The sequence below is a fragment of the Marmota monax genome, unplaced genomic scaffold (genome assembly GCF_021218885.2).
Source record: "Marmota monax isolate L192 unplaced genomic scaffold, Marmota_monax_Labrador192_F-V1.1 WCK01_AAM20220418_F8-fsc00110, whole genome shotgun sequence".
In the NCBI taxonomy this organism is placed as follows: domain Eukaryota; kingdom Metazoa; phylum Chordata; class Mammalia; order Rodentia; family Sciuridae; genus Marmota; species Marmota monax.
Window position 1 is genome coordinate 1,119,610 of NW_026694633.1, and position 12,858 is coordinate 1,132,467.

A 12,858-nucleotide genomic window follows, 5' to 3' on the forward strand; every position below is an offset into this window, starting at 1 on the left:
CTTAAATCAGAGATGATCTACCTGCACTTGCAAGTTTCTCCTCAGAATTCAATCTTGAACTCCAAGGGTATCCAATCTTTAATAAAGAAGCCAGTATGGGAGACAAATATACTAAAAGGAAAAATGTACACTCTTATGGCTCAGTGATTCTCAACCTGAGAGACAGGACAACCTACAAAGAGCCCAGAGGGTATGAGGGTAGGTGATAAAGTAAAATATATATCTTACAGCACCTGCTCTAGTCCACCCCGTGGATGCCTAAAAAGTTTTTCTCTAAAAGCAAATAAACTGACAACTATCAAATAGTATTTAGACTTACACATATTTAACATATATTTTAATCATGAATTATTTGTATCTTACCTTAATGAAAGCAGCTCTCAGTGTCTGAGCTGCAGACAAATTTACTCTTTCTAGCTGCAATAAAAATTTTAAATCATTATTAGTATCAATTTCTTGGGAAAAGCACATTTCTGATATTCCATTCTCTTATAATCATATCACTATATCCATTGTTCAATTAACAATGGTACCCGTTAATGATTATAAATCATTTTAATCCTTCAAATAGGTTATCTAAAATTTTCATCAAAAACCTTTGAAAAATTGTTTTTAGTTATTTATTTTTAAGTAAAAAATGCAAAGTAACAATAACAGTCAGTCCTTATAGAAAAAAAATAAACAAATTTACTTGAATTACTGAAAACATGGAGGCTTAAGGGTGAACTCTTAATGCTGCATTGCCACAGCTATAGTCTTGCTAGGCAAATATATTCCAATGTGTCTATGTGTGATGAATGTAAAATGACCAATAAACGGAAAACATTCTATTTACCACCTTATTTCTTTTTAGTTATTTTTCAACCCCTCAACCAGAGATTAAATGGATATTCTCATTTTATTGATTAGCAAGTAGTGATGAGGAAAGATCTATTTGATACTCAGAAGACCGAATGGTTTGGATTTCAGAGAGTCTTACCACCTATATTCTACTGTACCAGTATTAAGAAATGATCATCTAAAATAGTGATTAAACTTTCCTATGAACATACCACAGTGAATATCACCTTTATATATTTCCATAATGCACTAATTTAAAAAGAAAAACTATAAACAAATAAAGATGAGTAGGGTAGAGGAAAGGGAATGGGGAGGGAGGCAGGCAGGGAAAGGGGAAGTAAAGGGAACTGAATTGGAGCAAATTATATTCTAGGATTGTGTAATTATGTCAAAATGAGCCCCAGTATTTTATTTATTTATATATATACATACACACACACACAACTATATATAATGAACTAATAAAGTTCAATTCAAACAGCATTAATTTCATGTCAAATGTATAGTTTTATTAATTATGAAAGATAAATGTCCTTATTATATACATCACATTATATATTAAATAAGTTGATAATTATTAAATAATAGTATAATATTGATATTACTTCATTTTCCAGTGAACCAAAGAAGGCACAGAATTTCATAAAAATACTCTTCTGTTGAAGAGTTAATTGCCAAGCTTAAAAAAACTAACTTCAGTTAAATTCAGAATTTGTTAGTCCCTAAGATTGGGTTAATTAATATAACCCAACTGCATTTATTTTTATTTGGGACAATATTAAATGATGGAAAACAATTTAACCTTTATAGATCTTAATGCAGGTGAATATTTCTACAAAATCTTCAAGAATATGTCATATTATGTAATAAATAATTCTTCCAATCCCATAGGTCAATGAAAGTATGTTTTCTTTTATAAATGACATATCAAAATAAACAAATCACATCTATCTATATCCACATGTAGGGGATCAAGTACTTTATATCAACTTATTTTCTAAATAAAACAGAATGCCATGAATCCAATCTGCCTACAAATGATTTACCTTAAGTGTTAAGCAAAATCTCCCAAAATAAGTAATTTGTTTTTCAAAAAAAAAAAGAGCCATTTAGCTTAGTACTAACTTGGCTTCTACAAAGCTTATAAAATCTAATATTGTCATAAGTATGTAAAAGGGAAGATAGTAGGGACCTAGTAAGCAAATATAGAAAAAAAATTTATTATAAAAGTAGTTTATATAATTAGCAAAGTATGTTTCCAAAAATGAAATAGCTTTTCTACTTCCATACAATTCAGGTAATTATAATGAATACTACTTAAGTAATTAAAATAACAATATAGTTGAGCAGACTATAAGTTGTTGTGCAAGGGAAGGTAGGGGCGGCAGACAGGATGAATGTTTCCCTCCTGATTAAAAACCCATTTCCTTATTTGGGTTTACACCACAGTGACCTCTTTCAGCAAGTCAAAGGTCTGAGTCAGACATGTGCCTTCAAGTATCAGCAACATTAACTCATTCTCTATTGCCCTAACTGGTATATGAAAGGATCAAGGAAATAAAAGGTCCAGAAAAGCTAGAGAAGACCTAGTTAAAATTATCCAAAATAGAAATCAACATCTCCAGATTTCTAGTTTACATATTTATCTTACAAAAAAAAAGGGAAGTCATAGGAAAGTCAGACATATTTTACTAGATCAACAGTCTGAGCTGTGAAGTACCTCAGCAGAACTCTCCTGGGAGTCATTCTGGGGTATACTATACACCTACATGCTTTGCAATAAATTCAACAGGCTTTTTGACTCCATGTCCAAGGGCAGTACCAGGCACAAACCTATCATTTGAACTGAAGTAATATTAATCCATAAATTTATCTAAACTGTTCTTAAATCTATAATTTCAGCCCATAAAACTTAGGTACCAAAATATGTTAACTCCTTTATTAAAAAGTGCTTTTCTTTTAACCATCTCACTTGTGATATGATTTAACCAAAATATTTCATTTCATCTTACCAGTGCCTTTCTTGATGGTAGTAAGTTTTGATAATATTCTAATAAGAGTTACCATTTATTAAATACCTATTTTGGATTTTTCTAGTTTATCTTCCTATAGAGTATCTCTATTTTCACAATAAATTAAGTTACAGATATTAGCATATTTATCCATCTTCTAGAGACAAAAATTCAGTTTGTATTAATTTTAAATGTTAAACATCTAATAGAGATGATATTCATATGAGATCTGTCTAGCACAAGTCACTACTGCTACCTGACTCCTCTTACTCACACTTTCCAGAATGAAGTTTATCCTTAATTTTAAATGTTAAACATCTAATAGAGATGATATTCATATGAGATCTGTCTTGCACAAGTCACTACTGCTACCTGACTCCTCTTACTCACACTTTCCAGAATGAAGTTTATCCTATCATCAACTCTGTAACTCTGTTCTATAAGAACTAACACACACTTCAATTTCTATCATGTATAAGAAGTTGATGAGATAGCAAGAAATATGCCACTGTCCTTTACCTCCAGAGAGCAATTTAGGTAAGTAGTTACATAAAAAGCTGTGGGATGATCAGCTGAAGTTGAAAGAAAAGTCTTTATAAAGATGGCATTTGAACTGATTAAAGTGGCCTGATCTCTTAAAATCATCTTTTTTAGAAGATCTCCCACTTAGGGATTTCTTCAGGTAACATATGAGGATGTGAAGATTTTTATTGAAGTCTAGAACAGCAAAAAATTTCCATTTTTTTTTCAATATTTCCACTGAGTCCAACATTTTGTAAGCTGTTGGAATAATCATCTTTGAATATTTACAGAACCCAAATTTATTTACAGAATCCTAACTTATTTGAAGAATGCTGGCACATATTTTTGGGTCCAATGGAGGAGGAACATTACAACTGCATCTTCCATTAATGGATATCTGAACAGAGAAAGGCACTCCTTGGGCCTCAGTCATATAGAACTTCCATACAAAAGAATGAGAAAAAAGAATACATAATACTCCATTTCACCTAAAAGAGAAGAAAAAGTGACTGCTAAAGCACATTTGGAAGAAATGGACAAGTTTGAGAGCTCAACATCAGGTCTTACCTCAATCCTACATTCTGCCTACTCAACCTTCTAAAGCTTACTCTTGACAGCTTTTGAGAGCACTTAGTATCAACTGCAAACTTGTCAAATTTACACTCTTTGGTGCATTTACAAAAATATTTTAAAAGCTTACCTATAATTTTGATTTTACAGAAAGCTCATTTATTACACTGCTCCTTCTAAAAATATCAATTCACTTCTACACTTTTCCAAAATCAAGCTAGTTTCCTAAAGCCATAATTAAAAAAGAAAAAAAAAAATCCAATTAGCCCTTTGGTGCTCAAGTGTTCAAAAGCCTTGCATAAAATCTTACGCAAGCTATTTTTTTTTAAAGGTCAAAATAATTAGGTTAATTGGTTCTGAACTGCCTACAAATCTACTTGCTTCCTCAAAATCAGGCAAGATATGATTTTCCCATGTTGACACTCCTTTCCCTACTCGCCCGCCCCCAAAATTATTGATCCTATTTCTTAAAAGAATTTAAACTGGGCCAACTCGTAAGGTTAAAAACTCCAGGTATCCCTCTTATGATTCAAATTAGAATGAAGTGAGACAGGTCAAAAAATAAGGATGCCAGAAGAATAGAAACAAAATGCCACAAATATGCACCAGCTATTTTACTCATATTAAATTCTCCATATGTTTCTAGAAGAATCAGTTACTGGGGTTGCCAAACTATCTAGTAAAAAAGCAGAGCCATCAAATGAGTACAAAAATAATTCCATTAAAATTTTAATTGGCAAGTATACAAAATTGTGCCTGAACATAATATTGTCAGAAAACAAATGTGTAAGAATCCTAATACTTACTGTATGCCTGGTAGTATTCTAAGTATGTTATATTATACAACACCAGCACATTTATTTCAAGAGTTATGTCAACTAAGTGTACTACTATTTATGTGGCAGAGCAGTATTTAAAAAAAAAAGAAAGTTTACCTATGAGCAAATTTATAGGTAAAATCCAAACCATCACTTTGAAAACATTATGTTTACTATGCTCAAAGTTTGAGGTCTGTGGCTGCCTCAAAAAAAAAAAAAAAAAAAGTCGGGGGTGGGGGGAGAAAAATAAAAAGTAGATAGGTCAAGTTGCAGAAGTATTCCCAGGATTCAGGATTCATCTGCTTACTAGAAAAAATTAGGAGTTCCATATCTGCCAAAAGTTGGCAGAAATAGCTGATTCAGAGGCTTCTGAATGGAATGATATTTATTTTATAAGTATACTTTTGTGTTTTATTAATAAACATTAAACCTTTGGTAATCTAACATTTTTTTTTTTTAAATGTGACATGTATTGCTTCAGATATTGCATTTCTTCTCAGAATAATAATTATAAAAGGTCATAGGAAAAGGAGACACATAGTTTATTGTTTCCTGGAATGAAGAAGTGAGTGGCATTTCTTTCCTCTTCCATATACAAAGAAATGGTACATAATGAAACAGTTACATGAGAACCTGATCTAAAGACTTGGCATGAGATTTTTGGAAACCAACATTATGAAACCAATCATTATCAAACCTTTATGCTATAAGGAGACCTAATTCACTGTACATTTAGAACACATGCAATACACGTGACAGCAGCTAATCAAACAAGTGCAATCCTTTTCCGTTGTCTTAGAATAACTTCATTAACTTCTAAGATTCAAGTTCTCAGAATACCATCAATAACTTTGCCTTGTAAACAGAGTAATAGTACTAAAATTTCCCCCAGATTATTAGTATATCCCAGTATATAATCTTTTAAAAGATGATTTTCTTGACTACCACTGTAGCTATTATGTATCAAAATGTTAAGGTGAGAATGAATAAGCTTTTTCACTCATAATACACTGTGGATAAGATTTAGTGCACCATTTATCTGAGTAAAATATTTATGCTTACTGTGGTACTATTTTCCGGAAGGCTAATTTGAAACCATTTTTATCTTTAAAACTGCATAGTACAGAAAAACAGAGCCACACTAAACTATAATTTCCCCATTAGCAGACTTATAGAAGAATTTATGGTTGAACTACAGTTAAATATTAATGTTTAATTCATTAGGTATCTTGTTTTGATATTACATTAACACACTGGAATTCCAGAGAATAATGCTAGTATTGGCTTATATATACTTTTTTTTTTTTCCCCCTTGGTACTAGGGATTGAACTCAGGGGCACTCAACCACTAAGTCACATCCCCAGCCCTATTTTGTATTTTATTTAGAGACAGGGTCTCACTGCGTTGCTTAGTGCCTCACTTTTGCTGAGGCTGGCTTTGAACTTGAGATCCTCTTGTCTTAGCCTCCAGAGCTTTGCAATTACAGGTGTGCACCACTGTGCCTGGCTGGCTAAAATACTATTTAACCAAACACTTCACATCTGAAGGCACAATAATTATTTTATTCCATTCTGATAAAAGCCCAAGATTTCAACTCTGTCAAAGAGAAAACCTAGAAACTACCTTCATTATTCCTGAAACCCCTTAGAGTTTTAAACATGCTTTTTAATACATTACAGAAATAACTTTTTTAGAAACATGATACTATTATGTTAGATAAGCATATTCAATTTGTGAATTAGACTATGACAATCTGCTGTGTACCTCTCAGTCTGCCACATTTGACCATTTCATTTTCAAACTTTACTTGCAACAATTTGTTCATGGACCAACTATGAGTAATTTGGCAATGTATTTTAAGCCCAGTAAACCCACGTTAGCCGATCTCATCTGGAGAAAAATCACTACCTTTTTTTATGGAAGAGATTTTACCAGTTCATTCATAGTCACTTCTTTCAAGTTAATTTCTTTTATAAATCAATAAGAAAAACTTAATATTAATCCCAATGGTTCATTTTATCAGAGCCCCACATTCTATATAACTTGACTTTTTAAGTCAGGATTCAAATAGCCATTTTCCATGTGTAGAAAAAAGACCACATAGCTAGAACAAAATCTTTTTTTCATTTCTCTCCCTTAACTAGATTATTAAACTAAAGCTCTATGATGTAAATTTTTCTCTCCTCAAGGAGAGACTTAAATAGATAAATACAACAATCCTATCAAGTTAGATAAACAGACATGAAAAAATGGGATATAAACCTCTGGAAAGGATTGTGACAATGGTTCTCAGATTATCCAAGAAGTTCAAATTATAATTGTTATCAACACATAGTTACTTATTAGCTTTCAGTGACTGCCTCCACACCTCATTCCTGATACAAGGATAATGAAGCAATTTATTTGCTTAAATATCTCTGTTCCTTAGTAGATTCTCGAGAACAGGTTATGTTGTGTTCTTTTTCATACAGAATACTCGGAAAATAAATGGCTGGCATGGAGTATTTCCCAAACAGCACTTGTTTCTAAAAATTACTACTTACAATGAATGAATAAAGTATCACAACATCAAAACAGTACAGCTAGGTTTGGTCACGATATCAAGTTCTTACAAATGTGATGTACATGGAAGTCTTGAGCAGAACTTTCAAAAGGGCTACTTAAAGGAAGGAGACACAGCTGGAAGCAGAATGTCACGTGATGACACTTGTGCCCCTTCCAGACAACTCTGGACATGATGGATGGAGCTTGGGCAGCTAGCTATCCTGCATGCTGAGATCTTGCTAATGGATGGTGAAGCAAAAGATCAGAACTTGAGTTTCTAATCACAATGAGTCATAATAATACAAGACTTGGACCACTTGCCTCCAGAATCTTTTCTATAACAGGGAGATAAAAACTTTTCATAGTCCTAATTTTGAATTTTCTTTTATAGTCACAGAACCTGATACTATTTGGTAAATAATGTTTGGAATTCCAATATGTACATCTGATTTTGCAATTAAACCTGGAGTTTTCTTATTCAAAGTATTTATGCATTACCCTCTATTGCCTCCCCAAGACTTCAGATCATAAAAAATATCAACTAAACTCTAATCCAGTAATGTGGGAAAATACAGATTAAAACCCAGAATTTTACTCTAATAAAAATACTTTACAGAGCCAGGGCTACAGATCCATGGGAAAGTACATGTATGAGAGCCTACATTCATTCCCCAGTATCAAAGAAAACAGATGAAAAATCATGGAAATGGTGAAAATTTCCAGCTGAGCTAGCAACAAGGCTAATTTAGGTTTATGAAAGATAATTTGATTAATACCAAAAAAGTATTAAAAAAAAAAAAAAAAGCTGAGCCACTGAGTTTAGAGTCAGATCACCTAGATTTGATTTTAGTCCTAGGTAATTTTAGGAAAATAATTTCATATTTCAGGATTTCAGTTCACCAGAACAGGATTAATTCAATAATATAAAAACTTTCAGCTCTAAAATTCTCTTATGTATATTATTCTATTAATTTAAAAGAAAACCAAAAATGTATTGATATTAAACCCAAGAAAATTCCTCCAGTAAAAAACAAGCATGTATTTTCCAGATACAAATGCAGTGGGATCTTCCAAATATCAATTTTGAATAAGTACTTTATCATCAATGACTTATCAGGATCTCTTGTCCCTGTGCCTGCTATTCTGGCTACCTAAAATGTACTTATATTCAACTGTAATTCTTATTTATCTCTTTCAGACCCTAGCATGTATCTTTTTCAGTGAGCCCTGTCCCTAAAATAGGTCCCACATACCATTTTTTCCTTAATACATTTTTTTCCTTACTTCATTGCACTTATTATGATTCTTTATTTACATAATTGTGTTCTTTATGCTCTCCCACTACAGCACAAGATCTAGAGGAAGGTGGCATATCTGTGTGGTTTTGTTTTTACTACTTTATGGGCCGACACATGCCTAACACATAGATGGAGTTCATCTACAGAAGTATTTGTTATATGAAAGAACAATCACGAATGCATAAAAGCAGTGATCACCAGAAAATGTTTACCTACTTACCTCATTGAACACAGGATACATAACTGCGTAGAGGGGCATAGAAACCATAGAAGTGGTCTCAGCTTCATTCTTCATCTCTTCCATTGTCATCCTCATTCAAAAACCAACTACAGTAGAAAAAGCAATGCTAAAATGCAGAGGAATCTTCATTCACTGCAAATTTCTTCTCTTTTTGTGGGTTATAAAACAGCTGGGCACAAAACATACACAGACCTGGTAAAAGAGAAAAGGAGCAACACAAATTCATTCTGAAGGGGAACAACAAATACTAATAATTTTCTTCTCCAAATTATAGAGCTCACCTCCCACCCACTTTTGGTACTGGGGATTTAACCCAGGGGTGTTTAACAACTGAGACACATCCCGAGCCCTTTTTATTTTTGAGACAGGGTCTTGTTAAGTTACTAAGGCTGCTTTGAACTTTCAATCCTCCTGCCTCAACCTCCCAAGCCGCTGGGATAACAGGCATGCATCTGTATGCCATCTTATAAAATGCTGATCTGTTACTTGTGAAAGCCATGGTCAGCAAGACATCTCTTTTTTTTCTTGGCAGACTCAAGAACTACCTTTTCCTAAAGCTAACATCCTTAGCAAGGTACTAGTTTACAAAACAGTGATTCAAAAACTGGCTTCACTGGAATACAGTGATTGCTCCATGAAGAACCATGATAAAAATGACATGTCTAATTGCATCATATACAGTCTGAGAAAAGATATCAGCAACACGCACAGTTACAGCATTTATAGGTAATATAAAATTAAGGATGCAAAATATAAAATATGTGATCATATGTAGAGACAACTGAAATAATTAAAAATTAATAAAGAATTAAGTTGTTGAATATCATCATTAAACTTTTTTTGCCAATGGTTAGTTGACTTAATCACCTTAAAATTACAGCAAAAATATAGTAAACACCAGATTTAAGAAAAATCTTAAAATTGGGAATTTTAGCAAATGTGATCCACTTAAGAAAAATATGTGTCACTTAGTTTTACCAGTGGTACTTTTTGGTATTTAGAACAACTCTAGGAATCTCTGCCCAAATCTGAAACAAAACTGAGAAAGAAGAAAAACCCAGAAATGCTTGTAGTTTGGAATTAAAATAATGAATTCAACAATAAAAGAAATTTTGCCTTGAAGAGCTGGGAAGGTTATTACTTCTTAAAAGAAAACGATTATTTATTTCTTCTGCTAAACTAAAAAAATGATCCTAATTATAAGGTGAAAGAGTAATAGTAGTAATACACCAACATTAAATAAGAATAAACAAGAAATGATTTATTTTGAATAATTTCTACTATTTGTAAAGCGCTTGGCATTCTAAAACATTTTTGCCATGCATTTAATCCTCAGGATTACTTCACAGTAACTATCATTTTAATTTTACAGATGCAAAAGTACACTGAGAGATGACAAATAACTTGCTCCAAGGTCACTCAGGCAGAATCCCAAGATTTGAAACCAGCACTGTGAATTTAGATCTAATATTCTCACATCACAAAACCAAATCTGAGGCTGGGGATATAGTTCAGTGGCAGGGCACTTAACAAACCAAGTTTGAAGTAAAAATAAAGAACATTCTCTCCACTCAAATGTACTCAAAGTACCCAGGTATTACTCATTTACTTAACAAATATATGTTTAGCACATTCCAGAACATAGTTCTCGGTCATAAAAATTTATCTGTGCTGGGCAGTTCTAAGACTTAAGCAGTCTGAAAGATGCAATCAAATGCCTAGAGTGCTGTTTCAAAAAGCTCCAACAACCTGTTAAATTTGAGAGCTTAGTGTTTTATCATGTTCCTACTAATGAAGAGGAACTTAGCACCTACTGACACCATTTAGTTCTTTTCTAATAGCTGTAAACATGGATAAAATTTTCATATTTTGGAGATGAAATTTGTTCCCTAGCTTTATAAAACAACAAAAAGCCAACTCTGGCGTATTGGCACAGGCCTGTAATCCCAGCTACTCAGGAGGCTGTGGCAGACTGATCACAAGTTCAAAGCCAACCTCAGCAACTCAGCAAGGACCTATGCAACTCAGGGAGACTTTGTCTTTCAGTGGTTAAAGCTCCCCTGGGTTAAATCCCCAGTACCAAAAAAGAAAGAAAGAAAGAAAGCCAACCAGCCAATTCTTATATTTTATTCTACAGGGCAAGAGAAAACCATTATCTAATCCTATAGTTGATTTAAGTAGATGGTTTTGGTCACAGCATGAAGGGGAGAATGGAGGAACAGAAGCTGAAGGCAATGAAAATTTAAGAGACCTAGTACATCAATGTAAGAAATGAATAAGACCAGGACACTAAGCAAGAGCAAGTAGGTAAATACCAATTTTGGTCTTAACGTTCCTATGTAATTACGTAATTAGTAATAACAGCAGTAACTCCAGCCCTCTCAATTTATTTCTAAGTGAAAAAATAAATATTTATTTTTTCACTTAGAAATAAATTGAGAGGGCTGGAGTTGTAGCTCAGTTGGCAGAGTGCTTGCCTAGCATGTGTGAGGCACTGGGTTCCATCCTCAGCACCACATAAAAATAAACAAACAAAGGTATTGTGTCTGTCCGCAACTAAAAAAACGTTTTTTAAAAAAAGTAAATTGGGAATACTTCTTCATAATAAATAAACTGGGAATAAAGAAGGGAAGCTGAAATGTAGCAATGTTAGTGAAAATGAAAAAAAATGAAATGAACGCAGAGTACAAACAGCAGCAGAAGGAAGGTATGGTACCAATGAAAAAGCAAGAGAAATGGTGAAACAGGACCAACAACAGAACCTGAAGAGCTCCCTCAGTGACAGAAAAAAAAAAATCAATTAAAGAAAAAAACACCCATTTCTTGATTATGTGAAGGGGCAACCTTCAAAGAGTAGTGTACTTACATAACGGGAGTGGAAATTCTCTACAGGAGCAAAGAGACTGAGCTGGTGAGAGAGGAGTCTGAGTTTCCAAGACCTCAGTAAAAAGGAGATAAAATACTAGCAGAGAGAACAGATGTAACGCAACCACTTTTGTGTTTCACTCTTGTGAACACATGCATATCACTATAAACATAAAGGGTGACAGACGTCAAAGGATCAGATTCCATGGTTAGAATCACGGAATTCCTAACAATACATCTTTACTTATGTACCACAAAAAAACTGCTCAAATATTTAATTTTTACCTTTTGTAAATACTGGCATTGAATTTAAAAAAAAGTGTTCAACAGTCTTTAAAATTAATTTTATAGCACTATCAGCTCTCATTTGTCACCAAAAAGAACAATATTTCAGCACCATTATGTGCTCAACAGGTAGCTAGCCTCTATCATACGTCACCATGTTTTAATACTGTTCATATGGAAAATGCTCCAAAAAACAATTTACAACTAAACTTTTCAGAATACACATCCACAAACTGGAGCCACTTAGTTTTATTGGTATTTACATGAAATTAAAAATCAATAATTTGAGTAAGGATTTATAAAACCTGAATTATCCTCCAATTTTTAATTCAAATTAAAATACGCTTCTGTCACTCCTTCCACGTTTCTTCATTTGAAATGGTTCAACGGACAATCTGTAATTATTCCAAGTCAACAGAGCCTGTTATGGGAAAAGCAAGATGTTGGCCCTTTCACAAGGTTCCTTGGTTTCAGTATGGGCGTTACCATGTCCTCCTAGTTGAGCAGCACATTAACAAAAGTTTCAACCCTCTAAGGAGTACTGGTTTCTGGGGTGAATGCTGATAGCACTCCTATAGAGAATTAAAGATGGCAGATTTTAAATCTCAGATTCTGGAAAGGCCTTAAAAGTGATCATACTGAGTAGAAACCTACAGTAGGAACAAAGTCTAAAAAGGGTATATTGACTAATCTATAGTCACAATAAGTATATAGAGAACTAAAGATGGCAGATTCTAAATCCCAGATTCTGGAAAGGCCTTAAAAGTGATCATATTGAGTAGAAACCTACTTTAGGAACAAAGTCTAAAAAGAGTATATTGACTAATCTATAGTAATAATTAGTAGTTAATAATAAAATAAA

General features: G+C 33.1%; 1 protein-coding gene across 2 annotated transcripts in view; it reads right to left on the minus strand.

Annotated features, from left to right (window-relative positions):
* Pdcd10 (programmed cell death 10) overlaps positions 1-12,858 on the minus strand; it is a 41,954-nt gene that overhangs the window by 13,550 nt on the left and 15,546 nt on the right. The window contains exons 2-4 of one of the 2 annotated variants that reach the window (XM_046422918.2): positions 11,713-11,785; positions 8,826-9,038; positions 364-417 (exon numbers count right to left, since the gene is read on the minus strand). In XM_046422918.2, coding sequence (XP_046278874.1) covers positions 364-417; positions 8,826-8,921 — 150 coding nt within the window. In that variant the 5' untranslated portion in view covers positions 8,922-9,038; positions 11,713-11,785. The remainder of the gene's footprint in view (positions 1-363; positions 418-8,825; positions 9,039-11,712; positions 11,786-12,858) is intronic. The other variant, XM_046422916.2, reaches the window with a different exon arrangement.